This window comes from Melospiza georgiana, chromosome 12 (genome assembly GCF_028018845.1).
Source record: "Melospiza georgiana isolate bMelGeo1 chromosome 12, bMelGeo1.pri, whole genome shotgun sequence".
Lineage (NCBI taxonomy): Eukaryota > Metazoa > Chordata > Aves > Passeriformes > Passerellidae > Melospiza > Melospiza georgiana.
This window is the reverse complement of record NC_080441.1, coordinates 8,739,237-8,751,754: the sequence shown is the minus strand read 5'-3', so window position 1 is coordinate 8,751,754 and position 12,518 is coordinate 8,739,237. Positions and strand designations below refer to the sequence as shown.

The following is a 12,518-nucleotide window of genomic DNA, read 5'->3' as shown; positions in this document are numbered from 1 at the left end:
TTGAGTGTTGTGCTGCCAGTTGGCAGCCTGGGCCATGAGAGTGGACTGGTGGAAGCAAATAGCTCTTGTGGGAGAAACACACTCAAACTTTGTGTGAGAGGTCCTGCTCGCTTCACTTCCGCAGCCTCCTGCTGCTTGACACACAGTGCAGCCCTGCTGTAACTCCAGCAGGGAGCTGGCTTTTCCCAGCAGCTGAGATACCACCATCTCCTCCTGCCTGTGGTCCCAGTGAGGTCTATGAACCCAACAGAAATACTTCCACTCTAGTGGAAAGTGATGAGTATTTGTCTTTGACCCAGCAAACTTCCTTCTGTGTCCTGGACTAAGTACAAGCTTGGTGCAGTCTCCAGAAGCAGCAGTGATGTAGCTGGAGATCTGCACCTCAGACTCTAGCTGAGAACTCAACTGTGCAGTCTTAAGGGTAGGCCTAGAGCTGCCATGAGAAAGAAGTTCTGAAATACATAAAATCTTTTCAGTGTAAATGTGTTTGAGGACAGTTTTGAGAAAACAGGCAGCATCAGTGGAGCAGTTCCATGCTGTCCCATCAACCACAGGAACAGATTTTGCTTGGACCTCTGCTACAGGTGTAGGAAAGGTGATCTCCATGTGCAGCCAACTATTGGCCTTTCTTTTGTTGCTGTGAAGCAAAAATTAGCACTTATATCACTCTGCCATTTGCACAGCGTGTTTGTTTAATGAGCCCTCACAACAGCCCTGTGAGGTAGGCGAGTGAGCTGCCAAAGGAGCATAGGATGACCTGTCCTTGCTTTTCACTACAGCACCAGGAGGATAGTACATATCCTCACTTTACACTAAAGCATCAGATCTGTGGAAAGTTATTCTCAGTCCCATGTCCTGGATGGGGAAGTTCAGCAAAGACTTTAAAATGTCATGGAGTCCGGGATTGTGATGAACTGCAGACTCCTGCTCAGTAAGGCCTCTGTTCACTCATTTCAACATTGATCCAAGGAAGAATTGAACACATTGAGTACTCATTTACATTCTGAAACTACTCAAGGCATGAAATGTCTCAAAATATACAAGTAATCTGTTAACTTACTGGTGTGGTAAGGTGTGCCAGAAATCTTGCTAAAAGTATTCAGCAACCTCATATTTAGAGCTATAAGCTACTGATTGACATGTATACACATACACAGAGACCTACAGACAATTTACTGCACACTGCTAGCCTACTTTCACAGAATACAGTTCATGTACAGAGGTTAAACTTTCTTAGTTAAGACATTGACACCCTGAACATAAAGCAAACTTTTTTAAAATTTGAAACAAGGTACTCTTTACACAAACCTAATTCTGAACCAAAAGCCCATACTGAAAATAGTCCCCATCTCGTTCCTGCTAAGTCTGTCTAGAAAGCAATATTTCACTGGCATTTGCACTTCAACATGAAGCATGGTCTCCAAGTTAATAACTGTGTACTGATTCTCAAGTACTGCATATAAGAGTTCCTCCTGAGAAGTTAAGAATTGCTTAGAAAAGTGGTTATTCCTACAAAGAATTTTGAACCTTTGGAGTAGCTTCTGGTGAGTTCGCTGATTTCAAAGCTTCAGATACATGTTAGCCTGATTTACACAGATGAGATAGATAGTTCCTGCTTCTGTTTCTGCAGTGCAAGAAATTATACAAGCCAATTTACTGCCTGATTTCATGTTGTAATGAAGGAAAACAATATTTAGCAGGTTTATTTCCTTTCAGTCTGTTACTGAAGCTGCAGGAAATACAGCTCTGTGTGTGTGTGTGTTTTCTTTTTTTAAATGTGTTTCTCTAATGAGAGCTACTTATTGGAGAAGGCATTCACTTTCCCCTCCGTGGCTGTAGTCTGTGGGAGAGCTCCTAACAAAGTTCTTTGTTAGTGTTTGTAAGACTGGAGATGAGGTTTAATTGAGGGATTTGTGCTGAATGTTCTTTCGCTTTGAGTCTTAGTGCTGCAATGCTTGACGTTTTCCTTTCAACTGCTGCTGGATCAGTGAAGGCAGTGAGAACAGGGTCTGACGGGGGTCCAGGAGCTTTCATTAGTACTGAAGCTGTTGTCACGAGAGGATTTAAAGCATTGAGAAACCTGTATTTGAAAGAAGTCAATATTACCCAAATTAAGAATTGTTTCGGAGAACAAATACTGAATTGCAGCTTCCCCCCAACAAAGTATTAGGGAAAAAAGTTCCAAAATTTCCAATTTTTTCCAAATGTACATTTTTAAGCTTTATTTTGCAGTATAGTGTCTTGCCCTTAAAAAAAAAAAAAAGCAGAAAATCCCACCCTAAATAAAAAACTGAACCACTTTTAAATAAAATGAGCAAGGGATGATCAGACATGGCATGCAGATATCTAAACCAGCAACCATTTGCTGAACCCCTCATGTTAAATCCTTTCTAAACAAACCTTGGATGCTGTAGATCAGCCTGTTCTGTGAAAGCAATAAACCACCTCATAAAAAGGCCAATTTATATAACTGTTTATGCAGACAATTTGTTCAGATCAATTGGTTTCATGTGAAAAGCATTTGTTTGTCTGTTAATGTAGTACTAAAATACAAGCTCTAATTTCAGTAAAGGTGCTGTCCTATATTTTTTATGTATGTATATATATACTTACATATAATATATAATGTATTTATGTATTTTATATATAATGCATTTATGCTTGAGAGAGAGTAAGAGAGAAGGATGGAGCTGCAGCCACACAGGTCACAGCAGTCTGTATGAAGACTAGAGTTCAGTGAGACCAAAATTGCAGTAAGTATGCACTATTTGTCTTCAAGAAGCAATTACATATTAAGATGTTATTAGCATGACTTAAACCCAAATCTAGCTGTTCCTAATCAAGTCCTCCTACACAGGAACATTTACTTACATTTTAGTAAGTTTACTGAGAACATGCGAGTAGCAAAATAATATAAAAGCAGCATTTTTAACAGTTTTGAGATTTAGAAAAAAAGAAAATTATTCTATACCTTCCAAAATGTGGATTTAATATAGGATTTCTGAAGAGAGAAGTCCAGGTGAGACTGCTGAGGCCAAATGGCCCTAAGGTTGAAGGATTAAAAGCTGGGGACATGGATGGCACAGCCAATGTGGAAAGAGGCATTGACCTCCATGTGTGATCCAGGAGGGGAGAGTGGCTCAGTGGAACATCCAAAAACAGACCAAGTGGGTGCGTTAAGGAGATTCCTGGAACAGTCCCCAGAATTTCATTTTTTTCACGTTTCCTCCACTTTGCCCTTCTGTTTTGGAACCAGACCTTCAACAAGAAATTATAAAGGCATTAGCTGAACTTACTCTGCAGTTTGTCTTACCAGATACTACAGCACGTATTGATATGGCAAAATAATTACTGTTAAACCAAACCCCACTTCTTTAATATAAAAGATCTTTTCATAAAGGCCTTAGTGGGTTTATTACAAAATAAATCACTTTTCAATACTGTAAATTTGACTACTCTTTGACTGAAGAGTCATGAAGGTTTTAAAGCCATTGTCATAAGTTAAACTGAAATGCAAGAGCAATTATTAAAAATGATCATTCTTCCTTTCATAACCTATTTATTGAAAGTTAAATTTCAACAAGGCCATTCAAGAGGTGGCAATTATAATACAGTACAAAAATTGTTTTCCAAAAGTTTTAAATAGCACCTACAGTATTTAAAAACCAGGTTTCTGAGGTTAAAAACCAGCTTGCTTTACCTCAGCCATGCCCCGTGACCATTTCCAGCAGTGTAACTTACCTTCAGGTGCTTGAATGTCATGAACTGTGTTTGGGAGAAAAGCCCTGCACACACCAGGGCGCTGATCCCCAAACAAGGCTGCAGCACGCCCCAGCCTTGCTGTCCTGAGCCTGATGTTGTTTCTCTCTGTCAATTGACAGAGACACAATTGACTCTTTCAAAGCACTTGCTCTGGGTTCTCAGGATCCAGCTGAAGAAATACTGTGCCAGTCCTTCCATTGCATGCAGAATATTTACACTGGAAAGCCGCTGTTCTCCTGGCACAGGGATTTGCACCCCTCAGACTGAGTGTGTAACACAGAAGTGTCTCACTCACAGGCAGTCAGCAGAGGGAGGTGCACTCAGCAGAAAATCAGAACATCAAAATTTTGAAGTTGTACTTGAAATTCTTGAGTGGCAAGACTCATTCTTTGGTTTTTCCTCCAGCAACCATTAGCTTTCATAGTCAGATGTCTTACAAAGGGATGTCTGAACCTGTGAAATGCCAGGCAGCTATGCCTAGATACTTCATCAGTATCAGTCCAAGACAGGGGTCTGGTAAGGAAAACTAAATTACTGGGAACAGATTAATTTCAATCCCTGTTAACCAGTAATCCCAAATATTTGTAAGTGGAGCTTGCCTAAGATCTCACAGGAGAAGACCACCAACTCAAAGGTTTTAGTGTTTTCTATGAAAAATATCCAGTTGAAAAGGCAATAACTGTCTCACACTGAGATATGCAGATACAGCCTTTCCTGAAAAGGATAAAGGCTGCAAAGGTGTTCATGTCCTTACTAAATGGTAGCAATGTTCTTCAATCTGTTCTTCATAAAGAAGCCTAACACAAAAGTAAATGTCCGCTTTTCTGCTTTCTCCATCCTAAAGCAAATCCATTTGATCACTCAGACATGCACTTTGACTACAAAGTATTTTTTTTAATGTTGCAGGTAATTTTGGGCTTAACTCCAAAATGTAATTGTCTCTCAGATTTTGTATTTCTCAAACTGGAAGGAAATACCAGCACAGATATCTAATAAATACTGTTAGAAAAAAGCTGGCTTTCCATTCCTTATTTGTACAAACCCATCAGTTCAAGTGGTAACAGGAGCAGATCAATGCCTCTTACCTTAGACTGACATGACAAACAGCTTTTTGACAAAATTTACGGCATATATTATAGTCATTAACGTTCAGATAAGTCATCTTGAACCATTTGTTAAGCAGTTTTTCTTTGCTTCCAGTAAAAGCCTTAACTTGCTTTTATTCTATTTTCAGATGCTTCTGAGGTGACAAACTAACCATAACAGAAACTGCTATACCAGTCTTAAGAATTTTATGACTGTAATATCAATGGCAAAATACTCTAGAAAAAAAGTATTACTTAATACTCAATAAGGATTTTTAAACCATTAAGTTTTGAATTGCATGCTAAATATTACCCAGGTTATACTTGCAATTAGTAGCATCATGCATATCTGACAAGAGATTTAGATCTTTTACAAAGGAAAATGTGAGCAGGTAAAATTTGATTGCTTTCTTGCTGTAATTTTCTGTAAAAATGTATCCTATTTAATAGATGCAATACCTAATGATGCTAGAAAGATACATAGATATGCATAACTGTATCATGTTTCTGCTGTAAGTGAATAAGAGGACTGTAATGAGAAAATATGACAAGGATTTCTTGATCAGTTATATCTGTAAGTCAGTGTTTTAAAACTGATGCAGTTTATGGCAATGAAATAACCATGAAACCTTTTACCCCTCACGTTAAACAAGATAAAAGATTCCTTGAACTTTTTCTTATTTTCTTCCCATCCTAACAGTATGAATAATGAGAAGCATGAGTGGCAACAACAGATGCAAATGCTATTGAAGAGCAATCCCAAAGTGGCTCCAGGTTATGAAAAGGTTTTGCAGACTCTCTGACTGCATCTTTCCCAAGGTGAGGAGTCTTATTGGGAAGGAATTCTCCTTTATTCTATAAAAGTAAGTAAGGGGGGTGTTGGATGAGGGAGATCTCTTTGAAATGATGATGGAATGAACATTTATTCATGCCATTTTTTTTTCTTATTTGTTCATTTTCATGTAAGACTCAAAAGGAGGAGCAATGCAGTGGCTGGTACCCATTTCAGCTGGTTTCTCCCCAGAGAAGCAAACTTCCATTTGTAAAACATATTGAGGTCAAGAAATGGTCTGACTGCATTGGGTAAGATTAATTTCTTGAGCTTACACTTGACTAAGTAAAGAGATGCCACTTTCCATATCAGCTGATTTAACCGGGTACCATGGGAGAGGGTTGCAAGTCTTCATTTCCCACAGAATGCCTTACAGAGCAACAATGAGCATGGGCAAGTATTTGGTAATTATGGTAGTTGAAGTACAGTACCTCACTGTTATTCCTACACATCCCCTTCCCTCCAGGCTGAGCCCAGTTTCCCATAGGACAGGAACTGGGGCTTGGCCCTGTGCACTGCAAACTCACACTAAACAACTGTGCTGACTCTGTGCTCCATGCTCAGGATACTCGTGTTAAGACCTAACAGATTAAGGAGTCAAAGACTTACCAGGAACAGCTCTTTGCTGCTCCTTCCATCCCCTGGGGATGCATCAACTCTTGTTAATTTTCTTGTAAATTCCTTTTTGGCTACATCAAACACAAATTTTTGTTTGTTTGTTTGTTTGTTTGTTTGTTTCTAGATTAGTCATTAGGAGATGAGTTCCTCTTTGCCATGTGCCATTGCATCATTCCTTCACAGGGTCTACAGAATATGTACCCCACAAAGTGAATTTGACAGTAACATTTAAAGTAACAACTTTTTACCCATGTCTTTTTCACTGTTAGATGCCATGTGCAATTGTCAGAGATTGGGGCATGTCAGTGACTGGAGGTTTTAGTCATTGTTGGTGTTAGAAAGAGTGAAGGATACATAATTTCCCCCAAGTCCATAAAAGAGGGCTGAAAACTCATCTAAGTATTCTTTGAGTCAATTATAAAGTATCATTCATACCTCTAATGCCTTTTTTGAAGATGGTGCATATTAGATGGTGCATATAAAGCTAAAAAAGTTACAGTTTTACAGACTGTAACTGTGGTGTGAACCATTGCAGATCCAGTGACTGGAGTAATGACAAAGTATACAAACTAGGATCTGGCATTAACAGTATCAAAGCTTTGCAGTAGTAAGCAGGACTGTCACACTGAGCAGCTGCACCAATTCTCAGTCTTTCACAAGTAGGCACACACCCAGAATTGTGCTGGAACAGTCAATATCTGATCTACAGCACAAGCCAAATTTAGTACAATTGTCATTTGCAGCTTATAAATACTTGAAAGCCGTCACACCTTTTGGAACAATTTTTTTTTTTAGGCTATAATTTCTGAACAAAAAGGTGATTTCTAGGTTATGAAGAGATGAATCTAAAGAAAAGGGTTTTTAAGGGATATTGTTAAGCAGGAGTGCATAGAGTCAGGAAAAGTTACTAAGAGTAGTTTGTAGTTTAAGCAAACTGCAGCCTACAAGGGATTAGTGTCTGTCTAAGAAGGCTGAAGTTCTACAGGCATTGCTGCAATCACAGCCCAGCTGGGCATAAAATTCTCCTGGACAGGACCTGACTGTCATATATGAATGTCAAATTCATCTTTCATTTGTTTTAACCGGTCATTTAGAAGCGTTTTTAGTTTTATTGAGCTAAGTGAGACCAAGAGAAGGATGTTAACTCTGAAGTCTCAGTAAATAACATTGAATGCCCCACAGGACCCTCATTTTCTGTGAACAGCCTAATTTATGCTCTTTTATTCCTGCTTTTCGACCCATGAGGGCGGCAGCACAAGCGGGAGTGAAGCGCAGCCGGGGAATGTCCCTGAGCCGCCGCTTCCCCGCCCGGGCTGTGCCGCGCCCCGTCCTCCGTCCCTTCAGCACCACTCGCCGCGGACAGGACGCGTTCCCGGCGCCGCCGCTGCTCCGCTCTCGCCCGGCGGAACCAGAGGGAAAACGCGCTGTGTTCAACCCTCTCCTGCCCCTCGTCCCCTCCGGCACTCACCTGCACCCGGGCTTCCGTCAGGTCAAGGCGCAGGGCCAGCTCCTCTCTGCGGGAAGAGCACTCAGTTAGAGCCGGAGCTCGCCCGCCGCCCCGGCCCGGCCGCGCCCGCCCCTCCCGCCGCTACCTGGTGAACACGTCGGGGTAGTGGGACTTGCAGAAGGCGCGCTCCAGCTCCTCCAGCTGGAAAGTGCTGAACGTGGTGCGGTACCGCCGCTGCTTCCTCTTCACCGGGCCCGGTGCCTCGGAGCCGGGCGGGCGCTCCTCGCGCTCCTCCGCCTGCGGCTCCTCCGCGGGGCTGCGCGCTCGGCCGAGCCGCGGCGTCTCCGCGCGTTCCGCGCCTGAGGGACACAACCGCGGAGTTACCGGGGCGGGCGGGCGTGCGGCGACCCCGCCGCCCCTCGCCGGGCCACCTCTGACCGTGCCGCCCTCCCCGCCGCCCCTCACCGTGCCGGCCCGCGGCGGGGCCCCGGCCCAGGATGCTGTCGATGAAGTAGGAGGTGAGGAGGTGCAGGGCCGGCGGGGCGGCGGGGGCCGCGCTCTGCATGGCTGCGGGCAGGGCCCCGCGCCGCGCCGCGTTTTATGGGCGCGGGCAGCGCCCGGCTCCGCGCCCCGGCATTAGCATTTCATTAACGCGTGGCGTCAAGGCCGGGGGTGGGACGCGCCGTGCCCCGCTCGCCGCGCAGGAGCCGGGCCGCCTCCCCCGGGCGGGCACAGAGCCGTTCACCGCCCTGGGGCCCTACCGCCCGCTCCCTCCGCTCCCGCAGGCCGGCCGTAACTTTCTGAAGCCTCCTTCGGGGGCGCGGAGCGGCCGCGGTGAAGTTGTGCCGGTGCCCGCCGCGGTGCAGGAGAGCCGTGCCCGGCTCCTCGAGAGGTGAGGATGGGTCCGCAGTGAGGGCTGGAGGACCCGGCTGAGACCCAGGAGTGAAGGAAAAGAGTCACCAGTGTTCACCTTTAGTGCTCCTCAAGAGGTGACGATGGGTCCGCAGTGAGGGCTGAGCGACCCGGCTCAGACCCAGCAGTGAGGGAGAAGAGTCACTAGTGTTCACCTTTATTGCTCCTCATGACCTAACACTTGTTGAATTCAGCTTTTTAAGGCTGACCTTGCAAAGTACCGTGTGCCAGCAGGTGAAGGGAAAATGCACAAATCTGTCCAAGTCTGAGTCCTTTGTCCTGGAGATCTCTAATTCCACTCCTGCTGTAATGATGCTGTCGGCGCTGTTACAGCAATGGTTCCTCAACAGGAGGCCTGGAAACGATTTCCTGCACAGGGAGACTTCCAGCAGTTTGGTGATCTTACTGTAGTGTACTGATAGAGACTGTCATAAATGAGATGACAAAATGACAAAATGAGATCTTGATTTTGGGGGATGAGAATGAGATACTACTTTCTAGAGAGTCTTACAGAGAGTACAGCACAAAAGGGCTAAGAACACCGAAACCCCAGAAACAATGGCTGAAAGCTGAAGCCAGAAAAATTTAGATTAGAAATAAGACAAAGATTTTAAAATCTGTGTTTATATCTAAGTTTTGAAACAAGAATGGTGGAGTTCTGTTTTCTCTGTCTTCATATCAAGTCTGGATTATTTTACATTCTAGCTGAAGACATAGAGGCTGTCAGTGCAGAAATGCTTCCTGACTCTGTGACCTGTCAAAAATCTTTTGGTTACTCCTGGCATTGCAGCCCACAGGCAATTTTTTTTTCAGTTTTTTTCCTTCTCTCCTCTCACCTCACTTGGGCTGTGTGACTGCTTTAGTGCTTCTATCTTTTTACTGACAGAACTTCTTGCTGTCTCTCTGTTCTGCTGCAGGGCTCTTCTTTGACTCAGACCCTGACTTCATTCCTTTCACTACCATTTGGTTTGGCCTGGGGCAATACCTTGTGAACCTATTCGTGTGGCATTCTCTATGAGAAGGTTTGGGACAGCACTTTGTGATGCTAACTCGTAAAAGTAAGGTGCTTGTATGAAAGATGACTCTGGTAACATCTACAGAAAGTGGTTTTTTTTTGACATGGTGTTTTCTTGATATTGCCTAGTTTATTGTCCTATTCATATCCTGATCCTAAGTTCTACAGCTCAGACTGCCACATTCACCCTTAATTGTGTTCAAAGGCCTAGGAACTCATTTGTGTTGGGAAAAACAATGATTCTGTGCATCCTATGGACCAAATGCTGTCAACTCCAGGAAACAAGATTTGAGCCATCTAATTTCCTCTGACTAAAGAAACTGTCAGAACTTCATAAGGAATATCCTGGATATGAAGTAGCCAGTGATATGTTTGCTTTTTAGTTACAAATGTGTTACAGTTGCACATGTGTCTATGGTCAAAGAGAAGCCCCTGCATCTTGGAGAGCATGCCCAGGAATTCCAATGGGATCTTCCAAGAGCTAGAAGTGACTAATTTTTGTTACTTCTGTCTTCCATACAAACCAAATCCATGAACAACAGCAGATAAAGCTTCTGTGAGGAGCTGGGGGTGGCTTCTGTGAGAAGCTTCCTGCACATTCACAAGCCAATGCCAGCTGGCTCCAGGATGGACTCTGCTAGCCAAAGCTGAGTTCATCAGCAATGCTGGTAGCACCTCTGGGACAACAGGATTAAGAAGAGGAAAGAACCTGCACAACAGCAACTGCAACCAGAGGGAGGAGTGAGAATATGAGAAGAACATCTCAGCAGACACCCAGGTCAGTGAAGAAGAATGGCAGGAGGTTCTCCAGGTGCCCCTGCAGCCTGTGGTGCAAAGCTGAGGTGAGGCAGCTGTGCCCTGGAGCCTGTGGGGGTCCATGGTGGAGCAGAGATCCACCTGCAGCCCAGGAAGAACCCCAAGCTGGAGCAGGTGGATGTACCCAAAGGAGTTCATGATCCTGTGGGGGCCAGTGCAGGAGTTGGTTTGCTGGCAGAAGCTGTGACTCCATGGGGGACCCACTCAGGAACAGTCTGTTCCTGAAGGACTGCAGCCTGTGGAGGAAGAGTCCCATACTGGAGAGGAGCCAGGACAGCTGTTCCCACCTGACCAAAGGGGCATCCCAGAGCATTTGATGTCTGCTCAGCAATAAAGGCTAAGGGAAAAGGGTGTAGGGCATTTATTGCTATGAAGTTTGTCTTCTAGAACAGCTGCTGCATGGGCTGAAATCCTACTTCCCAAAAGTAGCTGGACATGGTCTGCTGATGGGAAATAGAGAATATATCTTTTGTCTTCCTTTGCTTCTGTGTCTGGTCTCTGCTTTTGCATTATTAAACTGTGTTTATCTTAGCCCATTATTATTTTTATCCTATTTTCTCCCCTCTTTGATAAAGAGGGGAGACAGCAGCTTGGTAGGCGACTTGTGTTTAGCCAAAGCCAACCCACAATACATTTGTATTTTTCAGATGTCCTCAGGCAGGCCACATTTACACTGCTGACTGATGTTTGAGTTGTTATTTTGGATTTGTATTGTGTCTTGTCATGAGCTGAGCAACCTATGTTATAGTTGCTGCATAATGGCATTGAAAAATGCCCTAAAAGAATGTGATTTAAATACATTTTCATTGCTTTGTGTTCAACCAACCTTGTTGCTACTGCTTTCTTGGTTTTCTGTGGCTCCCATGCAAAGTAAAATGGGAGAGATGAATCATAAATCTCACCTTGTCCATGGAGTGTTGGAAAGATGAAGGGAAGAATATGCATGTGTTTGTGGATGACAGCAGAGCTCCAACTGCATGAGGGGCACTGGTGTTTGCTGTGCTTGAAATGTCTCTTGGCATGTTGGTAATGTATTTCAGCATTCTTTATACTGCCCTAAATATATAAATGTATGTTAATGAAGTTTAATATTTAGGCTTAGAAAACAATCCTGTCCATATCTACATGAAAAAAAAGTTCTGAGATTAAATATGTGATGAGGTTAACAGGAAAAATTTCTTGAGTGTGTCCAAGGAGTTGGTTTGATAGCTCAGCATGGATCTTTATTGGCTTGAAGCAGGAAAATAGCTACCAACTTGAGAATTAAGTGCAAGACTTGGATAAAGCAGAAATGATTCTGATGAGAGCTCTGCATTGACTGTGCTTGATGTCCAAGGAAGCAGATGAAAAGTACTGAAAACCTTTAATGCCTGTATACCTCTTTGGATTATTCATATTCTTATTAACTCAACTTGTTTCTCACTCTATTTCTGTTTTACACAGAGGCCTGAAGATCTGCATGAATGGGAGATCAGCACCTCTCCTTCATTTTATGGGATTAGATCTAGGTTGTGTGTGGCAATCCTGTAAATACTGGGGAAATGTAAGACAATATTGTGGTACAGCCTTACTTGGTTTCTCTCAAGCCAATTGATACTTATTATACCAACTGCACCAGAGTGCAGTAACTCTTTTGTAATGGAATCACAGTAAGCTGGTTTCCCATTTCAGTTAATAACTTGTGAAAATAATGTAAGTGCTTTTTGCTGATGAGGCATACGTGACTGCTTGGAAAAGAATGTGTGTGCAGTACACGGCAATTCAGCTTCCCTTTCTGTGCTGCATATTCAAAAGCACAATAAAATATTAGTTGAAAGAAGAATAAGATAAGAATTGGAATGTTGCTGACTATGGAGAAGGCATTGTGTTGAGATGGCAGCCACTGCTGTCACTGTGCTCATTCTGACCAACCCACCTGGAGCAGATGCCCCTCTCTTGTGTCCTCATCCTAATCTTGTGGCAGTCTCACTTCCAGATCTCTTCCTTCCCCCTCTGCAGACCTTTGATTTTATGCAGACAAGTGGAGAGCCT

The 12,518-nt window shown here is 43.6% G+C and overlaps 1 protein-coding gene across 1 annotated transcript; it reads right to left on the bottom strand.

Moving 5' to 3' along the window:
• Positions 1-679: 679 nt before the first annotated feature.
• Positions 680-8,309, bottom strand: LOC131088690 (homeobox protein ARX-like). Its single transcript, XM_058032938.1, has 5 exons — positions 8,210-8,309; positions 7,890-8,103; positions 7,766-7,811; positions 2,972-3,258; positions 680-2,080 (listed from the first exon to the last, which is right to left on the bottom strand). Exons 1-5 carry the CDS (start codon positions 8,307-8,309, stop codon positions 1,855-1,857), a joined length of 873 nt encoding a protein of 290 aa, XP_057888921.1. The 3' UTR covers positions 680-1,854.
• Positions 8,310-12,518: the final 4,209 nt, after the last annotated feature.

Excerpts from the sequence above, each read along its gene's own strand:
- LOC131088690 (XM_058032938.1), bottom strand. The coding sequence starts at position 8,309 with ATGCAGAGCGCGGCCCCCGCCGCCCCGCCGGCCCTGCACCTCCTCACC. Across the intron at positions 8,104-8,209 it reads CCCCGCCGCGGGCCGGCACG|GCGCGGAACGCGCGGAGACG; the intron begins GTGAGGGGCGGC and ends TGTGTCCCTCAG. Across the intron at positions 3,259-7,765 it reads TGACGGAAGCCCGGGTGCAG|GTCTGGTTCCAAAACAGAAG; the intron begins GTGAGTGCCGGA and ends TTCTTGTTGAAG.